This window comes from Stigmatopora nigra, chromosome 12 (assembly GCF_051989575.1).
Source record: "Stigmatopora nigra isolate UIUO_SnigA chromosome 12, RoL_Snig_1.1, whole genome shotgun sequence".
In the NCBI taxonomy this organism is placed as follows: Eukaryota; Metazoa; Chordata; class Actinopteri; order Syngnathiformes; family Syngnathidae; genus Stigmatopora; species Stigmatopora nigra.
In genome coordinates this window covers 5,104,700-5,130,445 of record NC_135519.1, presented here as the reverse complement: position 1 = coordinate 5,130,445, position 25,746 = coordinate 5,104,700, and the positions used below count along the sequence as shown (strand labels likewise).

General features: G+C 39.4%; 3 protein-coding genes and 1 long non-coding RNA gene across 9 annotated transcripts in view; 2 read left to right on the top strand and 2 right to left on the bottom strand.

The window, feature by feature from the left end:
* Positions 1-1,262, top strand: part of sptlc3 (serine palmitoyltransferase, long chain base subunit 3) — a 15,221-nt gene extending 13,959 nt beyond the window's left edge. The window contains exon 12 of the mRNA XM_077729928.1: positions 69-1,262. Coding sequence (XP_077586054.1) covers positions 69-131 — 63 coding nt within the window. The 3' untranslated portion in view covers positions 132-1,262. The remainder of the gene's footprint in view (positions 1-68) is intronic.
* Positions 1-12,744, bottom strand: part of LOC144205524 (uncharacterized) — a 17,692-nt gene extending 4,948 nt beyond the window's left edge. The window contains exons 1-3 of the long non-coding RNA XR_013328116.1: positions 12,567-12,744; positions 7,132-7,273; positions 4,764-4,962 (exon numbers count right to left, since the gene is read on the bottom strand). This is a non-coding gene — a long non-coding RNA (uncharacterized LOC144205524). The remainder of the gene's footprint in view (positions 1-4,763; positions 4,963-7,131; positions 7,274-12,566) is intronic.
* Positions 5,885-14,400, top strand: ism1 (isthmin 1). The gene is made up of 6 exons (XM_077729929.1): positions 5,885-6,594; positions 9,405-9,629; positions 10,650-10,902; positions 12,604-12,747; positions 13,000-13,089; positions 13,195-14,400. The coding sequence occupies exons 1-6, from the start codon at positions 6,469-6,471 to the stop codon at positions 13,710-13,712; spliced, it is 1,356 nt and encodes a 451-aa protein (XP_077586055.1). The 5' UTR covers positions 5,885-6,468; the 3' UTR covers positions 13,713-14,400.
* tasp1 (taspase, threonine aspartase, 1) lies at positions 13,905-25,746 on the bottom strand. Of its 6 annotated transcripts, none has more exons than XM_077729935.1 (16): positions 25,579-25,746; positions 25,441-25,517; positions 25,169-25,370; positions 24,696-24,763; positions 24,491-24,559; positions 24,034-24,154; positions 23,814-23,898; positions 23,654-23,733; positions 23,465-23,571; positions 23,139-23,288; positions 22,947-23,025; positions 20,755-20,865; positions 20,381-20,488; positions 19,782-19,855; positions 17,616-17,725; positions 13,905-16,624 (listed from the first exon to the last, which is right to left on the bottom strand). In XM_077729935.1, exons 3-15 carry the CDS (start codon positions 25,296-25,298, stop codon positions 17,633-17,635), a joined length of 1,275 nt encoding a protein of 424 aa, XP_077586061.1. In that variant the 5' UTR covers positions 25,299-25,370; positions 25,441-25,517; positions 25,579-25,746; the 3' UTR covers positions 13,905-16,624; positions 17,616-17,632. The 6 variants fall into 6 exon arrangements, with proteins under 6 accessions (XP_077586061.1, XP_077586060.1, XP_077586056.1 ...); XM_077729934.1 differs by lacking the exon at positions 13,905-16,624 and adding an exon at positions 16,639-17,434; XM_077729930.1 differs by lacking the exon at positions 13,905-16,624 and having other exon boundaries at positions 16,639-17,725.

The window sequence follows — 25,746 nt, the reverse complement described above, 5'->3', positions numbered from 1 at the left end:
ACGCTGACCTGCCATATCCTCAGCATCATATATGCCAAAGCACAATAACCTCTCCCCTTTTTACTCAGGTACTGCAAAACCTAGACGAGGTGGGAGACGCGTTAGGTCTGAAGTTCTCCCGACGGAAATAGTCCCGAGAATCTAACATCTGGAACGGCAGTCGTCACCCTTGAATGTCAAAATTTCACACGTCTAGAAATCCACAAAGAACCAGAACACACAGGAACTTATTTTGGTGAAAATCATAAATCAGGCATGCAGTGTAACTCTGCGTCATAGGGTGGGTCTACCGTCTTAGTCATTTCACAGCCAGTGGATCTGGAAGAGGATAGATTATACCACTGCGTCAACTCGAGGCTTATAAAAACCACTCTTCTGATTCTCTTTAAATGTGGCACAGTGTAATGATGGTCTCGAAACAGCAGCGCATATGATAACCGCAACCACATGACGGGTTTGTCAAATTCGTAAACATGTAGCGGACTTTTTCACCAGCACCCAAATCATCACCCATCAGGATGTGTATCTTCCGCAGTTATGCTTTTTGCAAAAATAAATAGTAGCCTTCAGAAATGCCCTGTAAAAACTTACAGGATGTTTTGATCTAACAAAATTATGTTGGATGTCTGAGCATTTTGCCTTTGGTATGAATTGAATTATCCCTAGATTCTTTATGTACCAAAAGTTTGGTACAAATATATATTTTGAATTTTACAAACATGTATATGTTGATGCTATTGACATTGCTTTGTCAAAAAAGGGCATGCAACAATGAGGGAGGGGTAAAAATATATATATATATTTAGCATTCATTTGCAAAGAGAAGGTTGGTAGGACAACCCAAATGTAGAAATGTAATGTAAACATGGTTTTAGACGCGACTTAAAGGAGGTGGTTTGTGCATACTATAGACTTAAGTGAATAAATGTTGACAAATTGAAGTTATTTGGAATATTGGACAGAAGAAGCACATCAAAAACAACATGTTTGTGTTGAAATCTAGTAAAAAATACAAGTGTATCTGTTGTGTGAGAGATGTAAAAAAAAAAAGGTCCAGACTTGTATGATACCACCCACGTTCCACTGTGAGGAAGCCAAATAGTAGCAAAATGTGTTTCTCTGTGTGAAAACTGTTTTTGCAGTTTTGTGTGCCTTTACAAACTTGCAACACAATCTTAAATTTGTCAGACATCATTTAAGGAATTAAGTTCTGGATCTCTAGATTTTGTATGTCTTTTTTATTAAATCAAATTTGCTTAATATATTCCTCTTTTGTAATGTATTGTTCCGTCTAGGCATTTTTATATAGAATACTATCTTCAGATCAGTCCTTTTACGCAAATTAATACTGTAATAATGTAATAATTCATCACAATCCAAAAATTATACACATCATTAAGAACTGCCATTCATCATAAATGATAAATTTTGTAGATAATGGTTCATTTAGCCATTACTTATTCAATAATGTGATTAAATCCACACCAAGCCTAAGTTAGCATGCTGAATGTTTGAGGTTGTTTTGTGGGAGAGGCCTTCTATTTTTCCCAGCTTGACTGTTGATATTTTAAAGACCTACGTGTTCCTTTTGACGCACACAAACTGCAACAGTTGTGAAGGTAAGCACGCGGGGTATGCAGCACCTGAGCCAACAAAACCTAAACCGGCAATTAACGCAAAGTGCTCAAAATTCTCTTGGAATGGGGTAATCAGTTGATTAACCTAAGAAAGATTATGGATAGATGATAAATGTCTTTTTCACAATGTGTCAGACAGATTCCAGTTGGCACTTGTTTGCCCTCAGGAGTATTCCTGCCTTTATTTTATTTTTTTACTCTGTAAACAACAGGCTAACATTTTACGAGAACAAATGGAAATATTTCCTTTATGATCGTATGGTATAAAGGGGAGGATGGGGTTGGTTGTAACAATTTTTAATGAATCTATTGGACATCTGCCGATCAATACATGATCATTTATTACAGACTGGCTTAGGCCTTTAACTCATTGGCTTCCATTGAGATTGCGAGACTTGGATGATTGCTGCCAACCCTCCCAGTTGGAAATGGATTGGACATTTGGACTGTCAATGAAGTAGAAGGCAATTGTAGTGATTCTTTGCACTTTAAGTGAATTGAATGGATGTCATTGTAATAAATGAATGTCTATTCTAGAAAGTGTTGATGGAAAATTTGTTTTTATTATGTACGTTAAGCATTAATAGGAATATATTTAATTTTATGATGAAATTTGAAGGTGTTTTTTAATGTTGCTTCAACAGAACAGAAGAGAACTAATCACATCAATCAACATCTTGTTCTATTTATACGTTCTACATAACTCAAAGCTGTTGGAAAACCACTTGACGATGCCCAGTATTCGCGTAACAAAAATCCTTTGAAGTGCTTTTTTGGCGAAAAACTAAAGTAACAGTTACTAAGCACTTGGATGGCTAAAAAATGTAAATCTATCCTTTTTAATTTTAACACTCTTAAATACAAACCAATTGTGGTGACTAAGACCGAGTGGCAGACAAATTGATTTGCATGTCCCTGTTGGCAGCATAGCAACAACAAAAAAAAAAAAAAAAAAAAAACACTATTGAAGGAATTTCAGCATGTTAGGAAATGCTAGAAGTGAGACAATTTCATATCTCCAGCCTTTTATCAAACTATCCTCTGAGATAATAACGCTTGCCCCGACAAAGAATGGTTTATCTGATAGAACCTTCAAAATTGTAAGAGGAATAGCGTAGTCTGCCAACCATTGTGATCTCACCCACGCTTAAAACTTGAGCAATAGGTTTGGGCATGCTATCTCTTTGTAAAAGGGGGACCAGTATAAAGCATTCATGGGACTGGTTCGTGTAGTTATGTATGACTTTTCTGCAGCTAAGAAATGATGAAATATGTAAATTCATATTTAAGATTTGCATGGAGTGCCAGCCAATTACAAACACCGGCCTGCCATGGCTATTTTGGGGAAGTGGGAAGGAACTGGAGTACCCAGACAAAACCCACGCAATCCCTGGGAGAACATGTAAACTCCACATAGGTTCAAAAGCTCAATCCCAGAACTGGGAGGGGCGAGTCGCTAACCACTTGTCCACCGAGCCGCAGATTCAGTTGGATGATACATTTTTTTTACGGGTTATAAGACAGCAATTCCATGCGCCATAAACTTTACAAGACAAAACATCCACATCGTCCATAATATGAAATTGTATGATATGCTTTTGGAGACGAAGCCTTTAAACTAGACGTATCCATTACCAGATGACATCGTAGGCCGTTTTCACAAGCATGCAAAAAAAAACATAAAAGATATGTTGAAAACAGACATGGGAGGGAAAGAAAGCCCACTGCCCCCAAAGGATCAAATAGTTCTATAGTGGATCACTTTGTTGTGTGATTGAATATTCACATCTGGCTCCTATATAGGCTGAAACAATACAAAGCAGTCTCTTAGTCACTCCACAATGTGACATTATGCCAATAAACTATTTTATAAATATATACAGTAGCTGTGGAACAAGACCTCATTTTTCTCTTTGTTTTTTTACACCTGTTTTTGGTGATGTTTATACCCTTGACTTTTTAAATATGAATAACTTGACTGAGAATTTACGGGTATACTGAATATAGCACTTGACAGATTTCTTCTGCCAAAATGACTCAGGCTAACATTGGAAAATGTAGGGTTGCTGAGACAATAGTCTCTATTGTGATGATGCAGAAAGACAAACTATAACATGTACAGACATAGCAGACACATTTTTGTTCATGGCAGAGTAAGACATTTGCATAGTGCATTTAAACTGGGATTTCTGTGACTTCTCAAGGCCAATGACGGAGATCTTCATCGATTTCTGATCATTACAACTATGTGAAGGCAGAAAATTAGGTAAATGAGCGGTTTAAAAGGATTAAAAGACTGTTAGTGTGTGTATGTTTGGTGTGTAGTAGTCTACAGTCACTTGTAAGTGGCCTCAGCTTCAACCCAAGTGGCAAATGGTCTTGAGTGGCATTCAAAACATCTGTGCAGCCAGACGTCTAGTGGCAAGGCCCCAGAGAGCAGCTTTGCACCAGCCCTCGTTTGAACTGCACATCCAAATAGACTGCACAGCACACTTATTGGAATGGCATGTAGCTGCTATTCTAAAGGGGATCCTCTGCCATGCTTTCATGTCCACCACTGTGTCCAAAGCAGCCAAAGTGTTCCTAGGCTGCTCTCTGTTTTCCATTTTAGAGAGAGATCTTTCAATCGGGGCGAGTGATTTTTGAAGCGAAACAGACGAAGGAGAGATTTACATGTTTTAGACAGCTTTGCTTCGCTTGGGCCAAATAAGAATATAAGTTGAGGCACTACATATGACCAAATAAGTTGGCACAGCTAGAACAAAAACAAAATAAAATAAACAGCCTATATTCAATTTCTCACACACATTTTGGCGTTGATGAACCTAAGTAAGCTTCACCTTTACAAATTGCTAAAAATGTAATTATCCAGCACCCTGCATATAAATATTCAGTCGACTCTAATTTACAACCATTGTAAGATATTGAAACATCTTCCCTTATGCCCACCCTGGAATGCAAATGACCCCGACTTCAAAGACAACCAATTCCATTAGATCTGTCAACCCTCTATGGAAGTGTCATGTGTGCCTGAGCAGAGGCATGGTGCACAAATTTGACACAGGGTCCGTCCTTTGAAGACGACAATAAAAAAAAAGCCTGTGAAAGGCTAATCACATTACTCACCATTTGTCTCGCTGAAGTGAAGTGTCACGGTGTCCTTGGTGAAACACAGACCTCGTGCCGTGTGATTGCTCAGACCTCCTGTGAGGCACCACCGGGTGTCTTCCTCTGCACAATGACACGGCCCTTGCGGACCACCAAGGTCACTCCAGGTTGCCTTCCGGGGGTTGTCATTACGAGGGAGACATGGACGCTATCAGGACTTCATTTGTGAAAGGAGAACACATAAAAAAAAAGAGATTAGACACAAAAATACTGGCAGTTATACTATTTCAGTAGAAGTGATTTACAGGATACACTCATCACTAGTTATGGGGTACTTGAGAACAAACTAGCATTTAAACTCACATTCACACCTATTGGCAATTGAGTCTACATTTAACCGGGCTTGTGGAATGTGGGAGGAAGCTGCAAGTAAACGGTGAACAAACAAACACAACATAAATTCTTAGAACTCAGAGGCATGCAAGCTACCCATTTATTGTCTAACATGCTGACACTATTGCAGGGGTGGCGGACAAGTTAGACACAAAGAGCCAATATTTTAAACTGTGAGGGTCAAAAAAGCCACATTTTACGTCAGAAGCATCATTAAAAAATGCATTCTTTCTAAAATATAATGTATTATTTGTTTGGGCTCTGACTAATGTGTGTGTTTTAAGAGAGAATAAAAATAAGAGGCAATGAGTGTATAAGTATAAGTGCAATAAGTATGATGAGAAACAACAAGCTGCATTCACTTTGGCCGGGAGCTGCTTGTGGGTCGTGAGCATTGTGTGTTATATTGTATTTGTCACTATGATTCCATGTTCCTTTTTTTGCCATCTTCTAGAATTGGTAGTTGGAGAGGATATGTTCAACATATATTGGTATATTTTTATGCATTGTATAGCAGCAGATGGTTACTTCACAATTGCAGTTGTGCAAAAAGTAGCCAAAGCATGTTCACAAGAAGAAAAAGAGCAACACAAAAGAGGAAAGTCTTATTCTGCTTGAGGGTTTTGACTTGAGTTTTGCCATCAGGGGGATGAAGGAGTTAATAGGGGAGGGCGCCCACTGGGAGGCGTTGGACGGGGGTGGGCTGCAGGATATAAAAGTCACTCAAGAGACCTTAAAACTCAAGGCAAACGTGCCATGCCTGACCCTATTCCTGTTGCAGGACAAGTTGGAGTGCCATAGCCCCTTTTTTGCAGCACATCCCTCCTCTTTCTCCCCTAAACGCCATCATTACTATGGATGATTTTTTGGAGCGCGCGGGTCACGCGAGCAAGGACTCAAGAGGTCGTAAACATATTTAGAAACGTCTTGGCTTCCATCTATATTATTGCCTGACCAAGCCGTCACGTGCTGCACGATGCGGACAAAATCCAAGTGGCATTGTAGACGAAACAAGTGTTGATGCTGGAGAAGGCGATCAGAACTGGATCCAAACCAACAGATCCACACGTGTCTTTTACTGAGAGTGCAAACTAATGGTTATTTAAATCTGCGGGGAAAAAGTCTCCGGGAAAGTGGACGTCGGATTTTGGGGGACTGCGAAGATCCATTTCCCTGACTTTTTGTATTTGTGATCCCCGAAGTGGCTCCGAAGTGGTGTTGCGGCTCCTCGTCCCCGGCGGATCCGGAGATCGGAGCCTCTGCACCGGGCGGAGGCGGAGCCGGAGCCGCGGCGACCTCGGAGGCTCCAAAGGGTGGTCGCGTCAGGAGGATGTTGCGCCTGGCTGCGGAGATTTTGCTGCTTTTGGGACTTCTCCTTCTCACTTTGCACATCACCGTGCTCCGGAGCAGCCCTTTGCCTCCGGCCAATGTCACTCTGAGCCTGGGTCAGAGCGAGGTGAGACCATTGATGGGCAGGGAAGGTCTGTATGTGTGTGTGCCTGGAGGAGGGGGACCCTTGTTTTTGTGTGTGTGTTTTTGGTTTGGCATTTTCACAGATGGGTTTCATCAAATATGAGCGTATGTTGACACATGCATGGAAGCGAGGCTGTCCTCAGGGATGCCGGTCAGTCGCTGAGTTGGTGAGGTCGGGGGTCAAACCCCCTATACTGCCCTAAAGCAGACACACCCCCTTTTGTTGTCCTCGAGGGTTAAATGCTCGCCACAGGGTCTTCTGTCATCATGCATACATCACTGTCATTCGGAGTGATGAGAATCACCTTACACTGGCTTTGTGCACTTTGTACACAATCTTTGATGACTATTAGTCATCATTTTACCTATTTATTCTATTGTCTGCCATTGACAGCACCACATAGATGTTCATCAATTAATATTGTGGGGTATGTAACCCTAAATGGGATGTTTTTGCATGTGGATGCCATGTCTATTTAAAGATTATTACATCAAATTAAATAATAAATAACATATTTACATTCTATGATGGGTTAACGGCAGGAGAAAGCACACAGTCTCCAGCAGAAACCCGGTCCAGACCCAGATATTAGGATGAGTTTGGAATCAACTGGTTTTGAAGTGTCCGGCATCTTCCAGCTGGGTCTTGATGTAGACTTAGCCTGAAAAAGAACAAATATTTTCCTCATAGAATGGCAGCCCTCAGCAAAAAAGGCTCAATTTACAATATATAGGGAAGGAATGGAGTGCAACATTACAAAAATGCATTGATAGTCTTGGAACTTTGCCTTGGTGTTTGTACCATTACACCAAGACTATGTTCAGCTGGATGGGAAGACATGCAAAGCTGCGGAAATATTTCAAGAATGTGTGGAATATTTGACACACTGCCAACTGTTTGATTGGGCAGTCAGGGCTAGGTCCAGGGGGAACCGCAAAACACCCCTGACCCATACTCATCTAGAAAAAGAGAAGTTTAAAAATAAAGAAGAAATACTTCTAAAAAACTTGCATTTGTTTAGCTGTTTGTTTGTCCACTGAGACAGAACTCTACCAAATGGTCTATACTGGTCTATATGCTAGATATATTTTTGGGCCTTAAGTCACACCCCTCAGTGTGGACATGCTCCAGTGGTCCACTATAGAGGGCAGTGATGTAATCTTGGACTCAGGCACGTCACAGCCCAGTAAGTGTATTGCCATTCCAAAGTGTCAGATTTAAAATGCCATTCACAGAAACACTATGAGTAGAATTTGAATCTCTGCACTTGTACAATCACACAGTGACACACTATTACAGATAAATGTAATGATTATATACTTCTTTTTTTTAACAATTAGACATGGCCTGAATCTAAATGACCCAGGAAAATGGTCACTGTGCCTTGGGAGAAAAAAACTAAATCAAAGAGTAGCCTCAAAGACCATATTTCATCAACGATCTCAAAACATCTCCTTGCTGTTTTTTGCCAAATCTTGTTAAGACTCTCACAAGTCTTGGTCAAATCTCACGCTCTTGTGAGTCTAAACAAAAAACAGGTATCATGGTGGCGCCAGTGCTCCTAGCTCGAACAAGTGTTTGGTGACGTTTCACATTCAACAAGAAACACAGAAATTTAGACTTATTGTATTTCACCATGTTTTGTATTATACTTACATGTTACAGGTGTTGAGTAATGACTGTTTTTGTTACTTTTTGATTAGTAACGCATACATAGAGAGACAAAGAATGGCTCGTATGTCAGGGCAAGCTTGTTTTGTTTTCCGCCTACTTGAGCACAACGTTTAGAAGCATCTGGCACACTGTGCAACTGCCTTCATTTCCTGCCAGTCTCTTGGGGGGAAAGGACCCCTGAGTTGTTCCCAATTGAAAATGAAGTCATGCCCCTTTAAGCAGCCGTCACAAACTAAAAAAAGAGGAAGCGGGGAAAAAAAAGGGACGAGAGTGAGGGGGTGTGCGGGGAGGGTGCCTTGTGTGTGCATGTATTCATTCATGCTTTTGAGAGTCGGGGGCGATGCCTCGGGGGGCCTAGATGAACTGTGAGGGGACTGTGTCACTTTTGATCTCCAAATTAAACTGTGCAGTTTTTAGATGAGAATTGCACGGGATTGATGGGTGCAACCGGACTTAAAAAAATATAATATGCTTCTGGCTCAGAACTTTATTAGAGACAATTTCCATCTAAGCTTTTATGGAAAAGACAGGTGCTCAATTTGATACCTCAGGAAGTGATGGAAGTTACACAATGGAGTAATTCCTTTCTCATGACTAATTCTGTCTTATTTTCCAACTAAGGTTTTTTGCCAATTCAATTTAGTGACTCAACATGTCTGTAAAAAAAAAAAATAATAATATACATAAATATAGTTGCTATAAATAATGTTTGAAAATGTACATTTTATCAGAGACACTATTAAGCCGAAAGCTCCCATTGGCCCTATGAAATCCTAAGAACAAAATGTTTACAATGGAAAACCATCAGCATTACAAAAGTTGAGTTTTCACCAACCATCACGACCATTTGATCCAGCAGACACCAAAAGCAGCTGTTGGATTATGTTTTATCTAATGTCAAACTATATTTTTTAGCTCTGCTATTTGACGCTCAAGATTTATGGCAGTGGTAATATCCACATGAATGTCTTGTCAACATGACAGATCATCCTCATATTGTCCTATGCCTAGCGGCATGCTCTGGGTCTTTTATCTGATTCACACCTGACATTTAATGCATAGTAAAACTGATCTTCCCACCCCAACAATAACATATGTCTTCTCTCCCCTTTTGGCAGAACATTATCCACACAAAAAGCAGCTCATTGGGCCAACTGGCCCCCGGCGCATCTTGGCGCTCTGGGGCATCGCGTCGCTTTGCTCACCGATCCTCATCCTTGCCGTGGGAGCAAGGCACTGACAGTAACGGCCACACAGATGGCCCTGGTGCGTTTCTCCTGGATCTGCAGAATTTCCCCGACCTCTCCAAAGCTGACATCAATGGACAGAATCCCAACATACAGGTGATCATGCGTGACTGTGCACCTGCCCCGCTGGTTTCATGCTTTCACTACTTGTAAGACATGGCTACTCAAGCAATCAGGACAGGAAGAGCAAGCAGGAAGCTGCAGAATAGTGTGGTGCACATCAATGACCCTCCCTTTCTTCCTGCCTCCCCCTCTATTTCACTTCCTGGGTCTCATGTCCATCATGATACTTGCCAACAATGCCCCATTGCTCAGCTTCACGTAGCAAAGCTATAATGATGGTCACTATGTTTAAATAAGTCTCCTATTTTAATCTAGCGAGGGGTTCCTTTGTTTCTGAGGGGCATCGATGCTAAATCCAAGGACGAACAATGTGTATTAACATCTCAAGATGTGGGAAGAGAGCAGCCGCCAATTGAACAAGGGCGTGAGGCTATGGGAGAAATGGGGGAGAAGGCGGGGGTCTTTGATCCTGGGATTCATCTGGCTTTCATGGTCTGGAGGAGGCTGGGGAGCCTTTTGAACTTTGTGTTTAGGTGGAAAGAGCCAGTGAGGTGGGAGGGTGGCTGAGGGGCAAGGGTGCTGGTCCCAGCTCATCTGGGAGGCACATGTGTTTGGACAGAAGGGCGGTAGAAGGTTCTGGGATGAGGGGAACACAACTTTCAGAAGTGTCAGTTCTTTTCACCCAGTTGAAACCATTTGGTAGAGGAGAAGAATCTTTAATAAGATGGAATTGAAGTAAGTTTTTGCCTTGATTGCATTTTATAAACCCAGATTAGTTTTCTTCTCGATCCATCAAGCACAATTCTTACCATTTTCTGCCATAAAACTTTGTATTGGTCATCCTAACTAAAAATTTGACTAACATTTCAACAAAACTGCATCAATTCATCTTCCGTTTAACATATTCTAATCTGTAAATCACATAAATCGATTAATGCAGCAGTGGTTTAAAGTTTATTTTGGATGCAATCCGATTTTTAAAATATTTAGTTTTGTTTATTTGATTTAACCTTTTGGGCGGTACACTTTTAAATTTTCTTCTCTTTATGGAAGGTGACGATTGAAGTGGTGGATGGATTGGCGGCGCATGAGCCAGAAAAAGACCTCCATAAGGAAACCAAACCCAAATGGGCTTCTACAAACTGGAGGAACTGGTGGCCTCACACTTCCTCCACCACTCGTAAAGGACACGAGCGCGATCACTCCTTCGGAAGCGACATTGAGGATAGCAACTTCCTGAGGCCGCCATTGGACTGGGACCGGAGAGGATCCACAGGAGACCGAGGCAAACCCCAAACGGAATATGGTGAGAACCTTAGCAACGTTAACAACAAAGAATATATACAGTCCAATTCATAGTAGTACATCCACATTTGGCCCTAGTTTGACGTAAGATCTATAATTTACAGTTTTGCTGATTCAGGCTGTCACCATAACAAGTGCTGCTATCCCTAGACAGACTTTTGGCATCTCTAGCTTGAAACCTTTTAACACTCCTTTAAGAGACAGATTCCTCAATGGTGTCGAACTCACTAGGTGACACAATTTAAATGCCTGGCAACATCAAAGTGGAGTAGCAGAAATGGGGCCAAAAGCCCTGTTGGTCTGCCCATCGCTCTCAAAACACTCTCCAAGAGTAACCCAGCACATAAATTAGCTGTGGAAGAATTCACACTCAATGTCATACAGTAAGCGTGCAGTCCGAGTTGTAGCATGCCCAAACCAATGTGGTGCAAGAGGAATGTGGCTGCTGTGGAAAATGTCACTTTATCCACTCACACTTTTACTAAAGCGGTTAGGGAGTGCGACTTTATCGTGTTTTTCCTGTCAAAACTCATGCTCACATCTAATGTTTCTATTTTATCGGCCTGCTTTCATTGATGCTACACTAACAGGAAGAAAAATGACAATGGAAACCCAGGAATTGCACTGAAATGTGACAAATACAGATTTTCTGCTTACATTTACAAGTATCCAGGTAGTTTACAAAGTAATTCTCAGGGAATTGAACTGAATGAAACCGGAATGTTCAGGTAGTTTTATGACCTCTCATCTGAGTAAACTATTATTTCAGGCTGTACTATCATACACACAATTTACTGCTCTCTTGATGTTGGATCAATCTTACAGATGAAAGTTATAAATTCACAATTCACATCCATATGGTTTAAACAATGTACATGTGCCCTATGTGAAGTTGGGGTTTGTTTCCATGGTTTCATGACGCGCAACAGTGCCCAAGAACACATTTGCAACCCTCAAGAAATAAGTTACTATAGTTCTAAATTTAGTAGTTAATCTGGTATACTTGAATGTGGTCACAATTTATCTTCAACCCTAATATCCTTTAAGAATGTAAAAACAGGGCACATTGAGTGTCTATCTGTTCATAATTAGTGACATATGTCTTTGGAATTTAGCCAGAAATGCTTCCAATGCAACATGCACACATGAATATTCCTTTGCAGACAGACTTGTCAGTTCGATTGGTGTTTGCATGCCGTCGTACGGAATGCAGATGGGCCCAGGAAGGTCAAAGGGTTGCGCAAAACTGTTTCCATGTAAGCCCATTACTGCCATGGGCTCAATGACAATTAGACTTAAAAAGGATCTCTTGCCAATTCACTTGAGCATTTTCAATCGGAGGAATCACAGACAGAGCAACAACTGCTGTCCAAAGTGTGCTTTGTCTTTAAAAAGGGCTCCAATAAATGTCTGAAAACATTGGTGGAATTTGCTGAAGCAATGCTTGTTACTGCACTCACTGACTGAACACGTCACATTGTCTTGGCCCCTTATTATTTTAACAGTCCTCCATTAGCTGGTACAATAAATGAATACACAGAAAAGCTCATCTAAGAACTACTTTATGGGGAAAAGTCAAAATAAATAGAGCCCACAATCCACTTCCCCTCACATGTGGTGCCCCTACTTATTATTAGTGAGGCATTTTAATAGAGTAAGGCTTACCTGCATAACCAATCTTGTCTCTTTCTCTTGGATTCAGACTACATGGATGGAGAGGGGGACTGGAGTAACTGGTCGCTGTGCAGTGTCACCTGTGGAAATGGCAACCAGAAGAGAACCAGGTCTTGTGGTTATGCCTGTACTGCCACTGAATCAAGAACCTGTGATATGCCAAACTGTCCAGGTAAATACATTACAAATACATTAAACTGAGATCGTAAAATCATTTAGTGATACAGAAATAACATACAGAAACAGACATTTTGGCCATTATCACAGAACTTGCTTAAATTCTGATTAAAATATATGTACATTTTATAATGTATTTCTTATTACTGTTTAAGCCTGGCATGGGGCTAAAAACACACCACGCTTATAAGGCATCAGTGCATCATATTTAATAATATATAATAATAATGTAATACTATTTGATCAGGTATTGAAGATGCCTTCAAGACTGCAGCGACTGAAGTGAGCCTCCTTGCAGGAACAGATGATTTCAATGCCACTGAGCTCTTTGGCGTCGGTAAGTTTATCGTCTAGAGGTACTTTGTCTATCTGCTCTTCTGATGAGGACATTTTCTTCCAATAATGAACACATTTCAGCATTTAAATTTATCCTATCTTCTAGACACGGACAACTGTGAACGATGGATGAATTGCAAGAGTGACTTTTTGAAGAAATACATGACCAAGGTGGCCAATGACCTTCCCAGCTGCCCGTGTTCATACCCAACCGAGGTAGCATACAGTACAGCTAACGTGCACGACGTCCTTACACGCAAAAATTTCCGCTGGAAAGATACCAGCGGGCCAAAGGAGAAACTGGAGATCTACAAACCCACCGCACGTTATTGCATACGCTCCATGCTGACATTGGAGTCCACCACACTGGCCGCACAGCACTGTTGCTACGACGACAGCATGAAGCTCATCACACGAGGCAAAGGGGCCGGAACGCCTAATCTTATCAGTACGGAGTTCTCGGCGGACTTGCACTACAAAGTTGACATCTTACCCTGGATCATATGCAAAGGAGATTGGAGTCGCTACAACCAAGCCAGACCACCAAACAATGGACAAAAGTGTCGAGAAAATCCACAGGCGGAGGATTACTACAAGCAATTTGAAGAAGCCAGAGAATTCTAGCCCCAAATTCACAACTCCAAAATAGGGACAGAAATATTTTGGAATATTTTCATAGAAACGTTAAAGATCTGAGAAATAAGACTTTTAAGTGGTCAGCAAAAGTAAGAGGACCGGCAATTCCAGGAGACATTTTTTTCAACGGACGCCAACAACTTTTTATTTTTGAATGTGCCAGATTAATGTTGCAAAAAAATAAAACTGACAAAGTGATGATTCTGTCAATGTCAATTCCTTTCACAATAAAGGGAGTTTCTATTCTCAAAAGGGAAAAATAATAGCTCAAGTGTTTGAATGTCTGCAGGTTTTTCTTTTGTGTGGTAAATATCTGTGGTCATTGAACAAGGGGATTTGTATGAACTTTTTCAACTGAGTGAGGATGTGGTAACAAAAATGTCCCTGGAGATATTCAGGTTTTTATTTCAAGCTTGTGAATAGGTTTCTTTAGCATGCTTATTGCATTCAGAATGTGTGATTAATTGTCCAGTGCTGCCATTGTAAAGAGTATGCGTTGTTTATGTAAAGTATTTATTTAAAAAAATCTATTTCTGAATTGGTCCTCTGCCATTTGTCATGTTTGAATGCTAACTTGAGAAATTTTGGGAATAAACCGGAAAATACATGAATGTTTGAATGTGATATACAATTAATTTCTAGAGCATAATTCTATAAATAAAAAGCATAAAATGTATGTGTCTTTTTTTTCTTTAGTTGAGTAGTACCAGTTGAAAATAAAGCCTGTTATCTGAGAAAGTGAATGAACCCTCATATGGATTTTCTTTCTGCTCTCAATAATTAACTCAAGCTTTCATTTTGCAATGCAAAGAAAGGCTGCATCTTCTTAACTTTGCCAATAGGATCAAACCATCGCGTGGCTCTTTCATCTGTTTAATCCACTGCATCACAGTGGTCCTTCTTTTTGATGGGATTTCCTTTAAAGGCGGACTACTGAAAGAAGCTCTTGAATGATATTTGTCTTTGGAGTATCGTCACATTCCAGTGTAATTTTTTCAGCACGCATGCACACACAGTGAAACCCTGTCTATAGTAGGGACCACCAGCTGCAGCCATTGTGACACAGAGGAAGCCATTCATGGCGTGTTCATTCCTCCAGTCAACTGTACGCCACAGCTGGCCAAGTCCACGTCTCGTGTTTACAATGCTTGCCCCACACCACCGTAGCCTTGCCTCACTTGCCTTTTTACCCTTCTGAAACGATATCGAGCACCACTTGACCACAGATATTTATCAGTAACGAACCTCCCTTTAACTATAATTAAGCTTTAAATCTCTAAAGCTTCAAACTTCTGTATCATCAGACCCAAAGCCTGTAAAGTATTCTTTTTATGTGTACAGTCCTCCACGGTTACAGCATCGTTTGAGGCTAAGATTACATTACACAGCCGGGATCGTTATCTATAGCAGACCATCTGCTGCACAGGCCATTAAGCGCTAACATGTTTGTCTTTATTTAGAAATATACTCACAAGATGGATGCAACATGAGGTAGAGGCCTACAACTGTACAATTTTGTGCAAACTGTGTGTAATTGTTTTGAATGTGACATTTCTTGACATGGGCTTACATTTTACTCCAAAGTTCCTTCATCTTCTGCACTTCTTATCCTCATGAGGGTTTCTAGAGCCTATCCCGGCTAACTAAGGGCATGGGGGCTGGAATATCTGATCAGGAACTTCCTCCATCCAAACTGTCTAAGCATTACAGGGGTGGGGTCGATTGCTAAAATGGAAGGAGGTGTGAACAGCTGAGTAAACAAGTCAGGTCAAACTGTGAAAGTCTGAAAGGGCACAGCGACATGATCAGTCTCTTGATTGTCCGTTTTCAAGTCTCCATCTGACTCTGCATTATTAAACCTTTCTATTTGTGGCGTTTTATTTGAAATTTTTCCTCATTGTTAAATGTGGTCATCATAATATAAGCCGGAAGGAATCAATGACATATATGTATTGTGCCAGGCAACAGGAAAGAAGCACTTTCTCCTCTGCCTCAACACCCAATGCAGGACCACAACGATACCATGGAAACTAGTCAGTGCATAGTCTATGAATTTCTAGAAGTATTAACGCAAAACTCGATCTGGTGAGATCTACTTCAGGTTGAATCTGGGTAAAGCAAGACATTGCCAGTCTGTGCAATGGACCTTTCGCCCTTAGAAACAATGACAATGACGGGGAGAGGTTGGCAATTCTGATATGGTAGATTTTTAGGCAGGGTGAAGCTGCAAGAAAACAAAGGGCGACTGATAGTGATTCATTGTGACAGCGGCGTTTGGCATGTCAGGACAGCAGGCTGGCTCGCTGCCTTTGATCTTTATTTGCTCCACCGTCTGTTTTGCATTTAAGTGCCTCGATGAGCACCAGGCATTGGATACATGCTGAATGGCCCAGGACTTTGTCCACTTTTCAAATATCCAGGATCCCTTTTCAAAGAGAAAGGGCCAGGGAAGGCCGACGCTCAAGGGCAAGGTTACCGAGATGAATTTGCTCAAGGGTCTCACAGCGATGCAGATTAGCTCTGATGAAAAGTGGGGGCTCTGTAATAGCTCATAATCAAGCGAATGGTGAGTGGTGTGAATGACAAAAACGTTAAGCTAGAAAATAGGGCAGGTAGAAAAGCAACATGCATCATCCATTCTGTATTTTTAAAAGGATATAAAATGTTGGTCCCCAAACATACTTGACCTATGAGGTTTAGCATACTGGAGACTGAAGACGGAGGTCTTTTTTTCCCCTCCAAACTAGCATGCAATTAACTCCAGGACTATACATTTTTTGACAGGAATAAAACTGGGTCTCACAGGGTGAAAACATTTGTTCTCCAAATAACTGCATGTGGCAATTTTGGTGATTGAACCACTCCAATTCCAAGAAAATGTCTCATGTCCTAATTGTTACCTAGAGAAACACAATAACAGAATAACACGTAGGTTTATTAAATTCTTAAGCACTTTAGAAGCTGTGCACATATCTGCCTTATCTAAATGTCATAGCATTTTACACTGCATTGTCATGTGATAAGCACTATATCACTTTGCGGCTTGAATAACATAATTCTAACAAAAGCACGGATTTAAACACAATCGAGTAAAACTTCCTGGCACCATGCTGACCCTTTAAGCGGCAAAGTTGATATATTGCGACAAGAAACATTCTCACAATTTTGCGACAGATGTTGCAAATGTGTGCCATCTTTTGGCGCAAACTACAAACTACATGAGGCGCCATATTTGCAGCTGTGGCCTGTAAAAAACAACCATGTTGTTTGCCACAAATCCGCCACTTCGGCGAGGTATTAATGCACTTTAAAATGCATAATTTTCGGATAAACGTTGGTTAACCACTCTACCCACAACAAAATTAAGGTTTTTATGCTTTAGATTTGCGAACAGTCCTTATTACTAGTTGTAGATACAAGTATTGCAGTATTAGTTTAGCTCTGGAAGTGCATACATGCAATGCATGATCAAGTGAAAAATATGCTATGGTCCATAAATCTGTAAGTTTGTTATTATCCAAGATGTGTAATCATAGTTATTTTTTGTATATAATAAAAAGTGTTTATTCATAACAGTTCTCCAAAGCACCAGGTATTGTCCATTGTGCATTAGGTGAGCTACTGTGCTCCAAAGATTACATTTTGTATTGAAAACCCATAGAAAAAGCTCCATTGGTGCATCAATACAAAATAACATCCACCCTGTTGACCTAAAAAAAAACATAATCAAAAGGAAGAATCAAAACAGAGTGGCACATCAAGGCAACAGTGCATCAAGTATAATCCAGGTGCAAGTGCACAAACTACAAGTGAAACACCAAAGATTGTTGTTTCCAGCATCACCCAATATAATGCATTGTGAGTATAATATTGCATCAGAAAAAAACGAACCCATAAAATAATGTGATTTAATCCACCGTACTCATCAAACGACAAACACCTCCTTCGATGGCCAATGATTGACCAGGAATGGTCCCAGGTGGTAATCTGGATATGTGAGTCTGTAATGAGATAAAAAAAATGACACGAGAAAAATTAAAACCATGTTTCACACTTTTTGGACTAATTTAAAAGAGAAGGTTTATTGGTTATGGCTCAGCCATGTCCAATGAATTGAATTCAGTACCCCTCCATGATAGGATTACTTTAAATTGAACATAAAATACAGACAGTCAACAGAAAATTCATATTTTTCATGTTCTGCAGATTGACGGAAATAAAAAGGGAGCCAAATATAAGAACTGGTGTAGTAAAAAAAGCTAGTACAACTACTCGAGTAACACCTGGTCTGCCGTAAAGTGTCAAAAGTATTACTTTACATCCAATATAACTACGACATGTTAAATATGTCAAGAAAGCAGAATTAATTACTTGCAGGTCAGATTGTTGATCAAATGTGACCACTGTGAACATTTAAAGCAGCCGGGCGTAAAACTGACAAAAATCTACAATGTTTGATGTCTTGCGGTCTCTCATAGCCTGTCTCCAGACAGCTGCTGCACATTGGTCCATACTCAAATCAAGTTTGGCTGATAAACACAGTATGTCACTGGCTGGCTGGTGTTTTTGATCTGGAATGTTAGGTTCTATTTCATCTCCATTTGTCTCTTTTGACGATTAAATGACACTTGGATGAAAGCTGTGTTTGTGGGGGGGCAGTAAGTAGTCTTTAAGCAATAAAATATCCGGAATGAATTGGCCACTGAATTGGCCGTATATCACATCTCTAGTTGCCGGACTCCCATCCATCTTGACAACATTTTTTTGGCAAAGTCTTCGACTATGGCCCCTGGCACCCCGGGGGTAACTGTCATGGACTGGGACATCACTTTGACAAGGCTACACACACATGGCAACACTCTCGGGGGCTATTATGTCTCCAATACAACCTTCTGTAGTCATCTTATTCCCTTCATCTTTTGTGGATGGGTTTTGAGAACAGACATTTGAAATCTGTTTCAGAGGAAGGTTCAAAGCAGAGTCATAATCAACTTAAGGTGCTTTCATGTTTGAAGAGAGTCTTTGAAGTACTTAATTCATACGAAATTGAATAGAAATCAGAATGTGTACTATTTGCAATGATTTACAGCAAATGCGCTGTACACGAATAAACATTAACAACATAACAGCATGCCGCTCTTCAATCACATTTTGAACATTTACCATTGTGGCAAAATGGCTGCATTGAACAGGTAGTGGGGAAATTATTCAATTTTTTGTTTTCATGTTTAGCACACATTCCATACAAAAGTGGTGCATATATATGTATAATTATTTTTTCCTTTTAAAGTGTTTCAGAAGTAGTTTTGGGAATATTAGAATATGTGCAAAAAATTCAAGCTTTTTACATATAATGTCTCTACTTACAAAAATTAGAAAGTAGAAGTAACACTGTACTTCTACAGTATAAGTTGCATGACAATTTCTGGATAATTACACTTAACATGCTTGCAACAATACTACTACTATACATATTAAAATAATTAAAAAAAGATTTTGCTTTAATGTTACACAACAGAATTCCTTCATACTCTTCAGTCCAGAGCACCTGCTGTCATTAGACATACATTTTTTTCTGGCAGGCTCTTTAGAGGGTCTTTCTTGGAAAATCCTCCAAATAAGGGATTTTAAGTAAATCAGCAAGCTGAAGGCACTGCAAGCCATCTAATCAGTTCAAAAGAAAGTATTGTGAGCTGTCTTTCATGTGCTCTTCTGTTACATTTTTGCTCCCTCGGCATGCACGTTTAATTGTGCTACGACAAAGTATCTTGGAGAGTACATCTGGAAACTGGGGTCAATCAGCTGCCAAATTTCTGTTTTTGATAGGCTTTGCTGATGCTTGCTGTTCACATTTTATTTTGTTTCTATGGTAACTATTCAAATGATTACATATATTTGATCATTGGATTCATAAATATTGATACGTTGACACAATTCTCAACCTTTTTAGGTCTTAACCCCACCACAGTGGATTTGAAATGTAATTAAGATGTGATTTAACAACTTACTGAGGCACTTATTTTTTTTTTTTTTTTTATAGCATTTTAAATAGCTCACCTTGGCTTTGCTATCTTGGGCAGACATGTATCCTACGCACATGCTCTCTGTGGTGTGGCTCCAAAGAAACTCCACTGCACAAACACAAATTAAAATTAAATGAAAGAAATGATACACTATTATGATGTTAAAGCAAAAAAGTGTTTGCAAAAAATACCTACAAATAATAGTGTAGAATTGAAACAATATTTAACCAACCAAACTAAAATTAACATTAGCCAGGAAAGCCAGCTGTTGTGAAAGAAGAGTACATTTTTTTAAAGTTACAGGTAAAGAAATTAAATTCACCAACACAATCAGCACAAGCAGAAGGCCTGCTTGCTTTTAAGATTACCATTTGATTCCATAGTGGGAGGTCTTTGTAAAATCTGAGATGAAGGGTGTGAAACTAGAGCTTGATTGTGCAAGTTAAAGAGACCACCCGCCAGGAGAGGCGGGGTGACCTTCCCTCTTCCTTCTTCAAACTAACCCCACACGCCCCTCCCATCTTTATAAATGTCCAATGATATGCATTAAATATTAGCATCAAAACCTATGTACATCTAAAATGAGGCATATAATGCAGATGTCATTAGGAATGAATGGACCGCATGTCTCACCTAGAGGACCCTGAATATTGGGAGAGGGCTGAGATTCCGCACATCTGCAGCACCGCAAGACAATTACTCCACCCAAAACCCGATCTTCGTTGGCCAGAAAGGGTGAGCCTTATCAGACAAAGAGACACATTTTGGTATCAAGTTCCTCACTACGTCACATGGAACAAAATAACCTATTAAAGTGAAATCTCAAAGCCTTTTGCTTTATTCAAGTCTTCTCAATTGGGAGTCTGCCATATCTGTTCATTCCATCTTTCCCTACTGGAAAAATCAAGTTTTTTTTCCCACAAACTCATCCTTGGCTGAAAAAATCTATGTGCATATATATACCATGACAGAGAAATGTGAATTAAAGCTGCTTATGAGCAACTCACCAATGAACATGTTTTGCATTGCTTCCAGCAATGCCTGATGGGAATCTTCCGATTGCATGGAAGTGGCGCATTCCCGTGCCAGCATGGTGCGAATGAGATGTTCTCCACAACCTGCAAGAAAAACACAGCTGAAAATGTCAAAAACAACACACCATTATATCAGCCAATGCTCAATTCACTTGTTATAATCTAGCATGAATCTCATATTAATGAAATTTCCCAAATACAGTATGAATAGTTATCCAATCCAATATAAACACCCATAGAGTTGGTCCACAGTCAATTGATTCCTAAAAAAAAATATATTACACTATACTATGCTTCTGAAGCAGAATAAAAAAAATAAATAAATTACAATTACATATTAAAATGGCACCAATGGCTAACAAGTCGGGGTTAAAATGAACCAGATGTTGGTGAACATCATTGACCGTCAGCCAACTGCAACACCAACAACTTCATCCTTTAAAGTCTGACACATTGTATATTTTCCTATTCTTAAAATTCCTGGAATCTGTAGCCGACATAAAAGTTGTGTATAAAAATGAGCGTGAACACGTCATCCTTGCCAAAATCTCCAAATAATGTTGAAGCTATTTGGTCTTGTTTCATGTGGTTTTGGTATGATATCCAAAAAGGAAATCAGAAACAAAGAGCAAATACTTCACACAAAAAAAGCTGCTGGAACACGTGTCTCTGACTTTAAAACCAAGTTTATAGCAGCCAAAATACAACAGTTGTGTTTTTATATGGTAAAGTATCTAGAATAATGAGCTCCTTCGAGGTAAATCACAGCATTAACATGCTGAAGAGGCATTTTGAGAAATACAGCTGACTGAAATGTCACCCAAAAGTGCAGTAAATTGCAATTTAAAGAATAAAACATGACATATTTGTTTAGTTCAATTGTCAAACACAATTATTTTAACTGTCATGGAGAATTTGATTCAATGTATATCTCTATATTGTTTTTACAAACACAAATAAAAGATAAACTAACTAAAAGCACACCTAAATAGAATTTTGCAACTCTGGAGAGCAGATGCCCAAAGCTGAAGTTCTTTATTTTTAAATGAGAACAGAAATTCAGATTTGCCAGGTACTTGGTATTTAGTACTGCATGTACTGAAAAGCACTCAATTGATAATTATGGCAAAAGAAACACAGTTAAGTTAGAGCTACACCACCTTCCAACAGAATAATATGCCAGAAAAGCCACAAAAAGCAGCAACACAAGGTAGGCATTAACATTTTTAAAGGTTTTCCTTTTTTTAGGGGATGAACTTCTGTCGCAATGACATATTACAAACAAAATAAAAAACACGAGAAACGAAGGTAGTGAGTGACAAGTGAATGACACAGGGTGATGATCAAACTGCTTCTAATGTTAAGACGAAAATGATTGTTTTTCTAAGGTCTTTTGACGGGGTTGGCTTTCATGTAGGGAAATTAAAAACAGGTGAAGTACTGGAACACACATTAAACTCTCCATCCGCTTAACATCCCCATAAGGAAAGATTTTTTTTTTCGCCAACATCAGAGACTGGGCCACATTAGGGGAAAAAGAAGGATGTGGTAGAAACACAGTAGTGTATAATATGTATACTTCATCAACTTTGATTTGTATTAAATGTAGGCAGCAAAAGAGGTAAAGCATTATGTGAAGATTGTAAGAGTAGTTGAACCTGTATTCAGTGGCTATACACATTTAAGTAGCAGGCGAAAAACCCTTATTGAACGTCATCGTAAGTGAAAAGTGGTTGCAATGCACCTGGCTTGCAGATGACTAAAAATAAGCAGAAAAAGATGACTTAATCATCGAGGAAGTGACTGATGAGAATCATTCAGCGAGAATGGTTGGAGGTCATCGGAAAGAATTATCGGGGCCTTTTAAAGCTTGACTCACTGAGAGGCTAAATAACAGGCTTAAATAGAATATCTGGTTCTGATTCATATCGTCACTAAAACAAAATGTGAGATTTGGGCTTCAAGTTAACCCTTTAAAGGACATGCATTTAACTGCTGCTATCTCTTGCAGTCGAAATGATTGAGATGTCTGGCAACATCATTAGTACTGAAATGTGAGGATGCATTCCCTTTAAAATATTTATATATTTACATCATATGAAAATATTGACTCCTGTGCAACTGCATACAAGGTTGTAGACATAGACAATAGTTAAGCATTATACCTGAAGTGCTCACTGCTGTAGAGTACTGGTTCATGTTACGTGCATTTTCAGCCCAGCAGCCACATCCATAATGAGCAGCCTGGCAAAAATGGAAAAATATCAGTTTTGAAAAAGATATTCCCATTCTGATTACCATTGGATTAATACAATATATACCAAAATAAATAAATAAATGTCAGGTAGTTATTTTACCTGTCCAACCCTGCCTGGATGTTTCATGGCCAGACCTCCACTGGAGACTGCAGCAGCGACGTTGCCTTGCAGATCAATAACAACAGCTCCAACGGTATCAAGGCACTCGGAACCATTTTCTTGGACAGCAGACAATGAAGATATATTTTTCTATGGAACAATTCCATATAAAAATGTGGAAACTTACAGCCAGGTACTTAAAGTTATATTTGTTTTCTTAAATTTTAGGCAATTTGCGTCCGATAGTCTATAGATTAGAATCCCATACCTACTAGGATGAGTTACTTGACTTTTTGTACTTATTTTTGTTATGCTATAGTACTCACATTTGCACTTGATTGTCGTCTTCTCTTTATCTGATTCTGACCCGTGTCCATTTTCTCAGCAATTTCCATCTTTCTTTTGTTCCGCTTGTATGCAGATAAACTGAATTCTGTATGTTATATATAAAATACAAATATATTATTACATTCATATTTAGGGAGGGCTTTTCCACCCAGTGGATAAATACTTACTCGTAGCCATTTTTTCTGAGGGACAAGGAGGGACATCATGGCTGATGGCCCAGTCATGTGCACCACGTCCTACTAAAAAACTGTAATAAAAAGATATAGTTAGGATGAAGAATATTTGCAATGCTGACAAAGAAGCTTTTGAGAATTATATGTTATTCACCAAGGCGGTATTCTACCAGCTGAAAGTTTCCCTTTCTGTGCTTCACTTAGTAGTCGCTTTGCAACTAAGACAGGGTTCTTGATACCTGGTTGAGAGAAAGTTGAAGTGATTTTATACAAACTAAAACTCATCTATCTGTTTTTTTTTAAGAGTATGAAAATATATCATGCATAGTGTAGTATTAGTAAATATATTGCATAAAAAAAGTCTTAAATCTTACCACTAATAGCGCCTACAGCTCCATAATGTAGTGATTTGCCTTCCATGATACTGGCGTCACACTCAATTTCTCCTGACAAGTTAAGGTTGGAGCCCATACCAGCATTTGTGAAAGGCGAGTTCTGAGAAAACATTGGAACATGCTAATTATATTCACTCAGGGAATGCTTTGACAATGATTTACCAAAGAAATCTCAAGATCAGGCCTGTTTTGTTTTATTGCTTATTATGTCCTTGATCATTAGTAATGACAAAATTCATTATTTTCTCCATGCTTTTCCACAGAATAGATTTTTTTGGAGCATTTACTTACATAAATACTGCTTTTGTTATTGAATATAAAAACATGTAAGCTTTATAGGGGGGAAAATGCACTGCAAGTGTTCTGGCTGGTTGTTTGTAGAGGTTAATAAAAATAGTCAACTGAGATAGTCCAAGTTGATCCAGAACAAACCAACCTCAAGTTCAACCAAGGCGGCAGCCACGGCTTCAACTGCAAGTGCGCCTGCTTTGAGCTGGTCCACAGCCTGATAAATCAGATAAGAAAAGAACAGAACAAAAGACAATCAATCTTCAAAGTAACCCAAGAAGTCCCTCTACATTTTTTCCCCCTGCAGGAAATTGTATAACAGACTCATGCAAGTTACACAGAAGTCAACCTACTTGCTGGCAAGCTCTTTTGCACACATGCTTGTACTCCTTGGCCTTGGATTCCGAATGATAACCTGCTCCTGAAACATCATGAAAACAATTGCAAACAAATGCATTAGCCAACAACAAGAGTGCACATAGAGAGAATATGCTTGAAAGGGGAGAAGACATAAAAGGCTACATAACAAAAGACAGGACAGATAATCGACCCTGACTTTCAGGTATTATGGGCCAGACATGTTAACTACTTGAATCATTAGCTGCCAAAAATGGCGATAGAAATAAAATTTATTTAATTTGAGGCCTGGCAGCTATCCATCATATTTCAGCACCTTTGATGGCAAAATACGAACCATCAATTTTGATTGACAGGGATGTTAACTGTCATTCAGTGTCGAGCGACATCAATGGCAACCAAGCAGTTAAATGATAATATATACATTATAATTCCAAATCCCCATCTATATGGAGATAATATAGCTTACCTGCATGTACTAAAACAAATCCACCGGCACCCAGTTTGCAATTATTGGTTGAATCCTGGTTGTTGGGCCATGGACATGTTTTGGATAAAATGGCCTGTTGCTCTTCAGTAGGATTTTGTAGACTTTCCATAACCTCTGCATAATTTGACAAATCTATCGTGGCCTCTCATCTGCATGTGAGGGAAACATGTCAAATATACACCTGCCAAGACACAAAGCATAACAAACACTGATTAAGATCCAAATGTATTATACTTGGTAACAGTGGTTACCTTTCAAAGTCATAAATACACCATGACGTCATAAAACACGCACTGCAGCCCAAATAACTTGAGTTCCCAGCGTGCCCCTGTGATAAAAGGATAAAATTTCAACCATCAAGATTAAAAAAGAAAACAATGTTGACTTACAAGTTACACTCTACCTCCAGCAGCATGTGCAAAAACATTGGAATGATCTTCATATGCATAAACGATTATTGAGCAAAATAGACTCACAAAGGTGATAGATGACAAAGTCAGTTGTCAATAAACTCGGCTATTTTAAGCACTGTGATCAATGTATATCTAAAAGGTAAA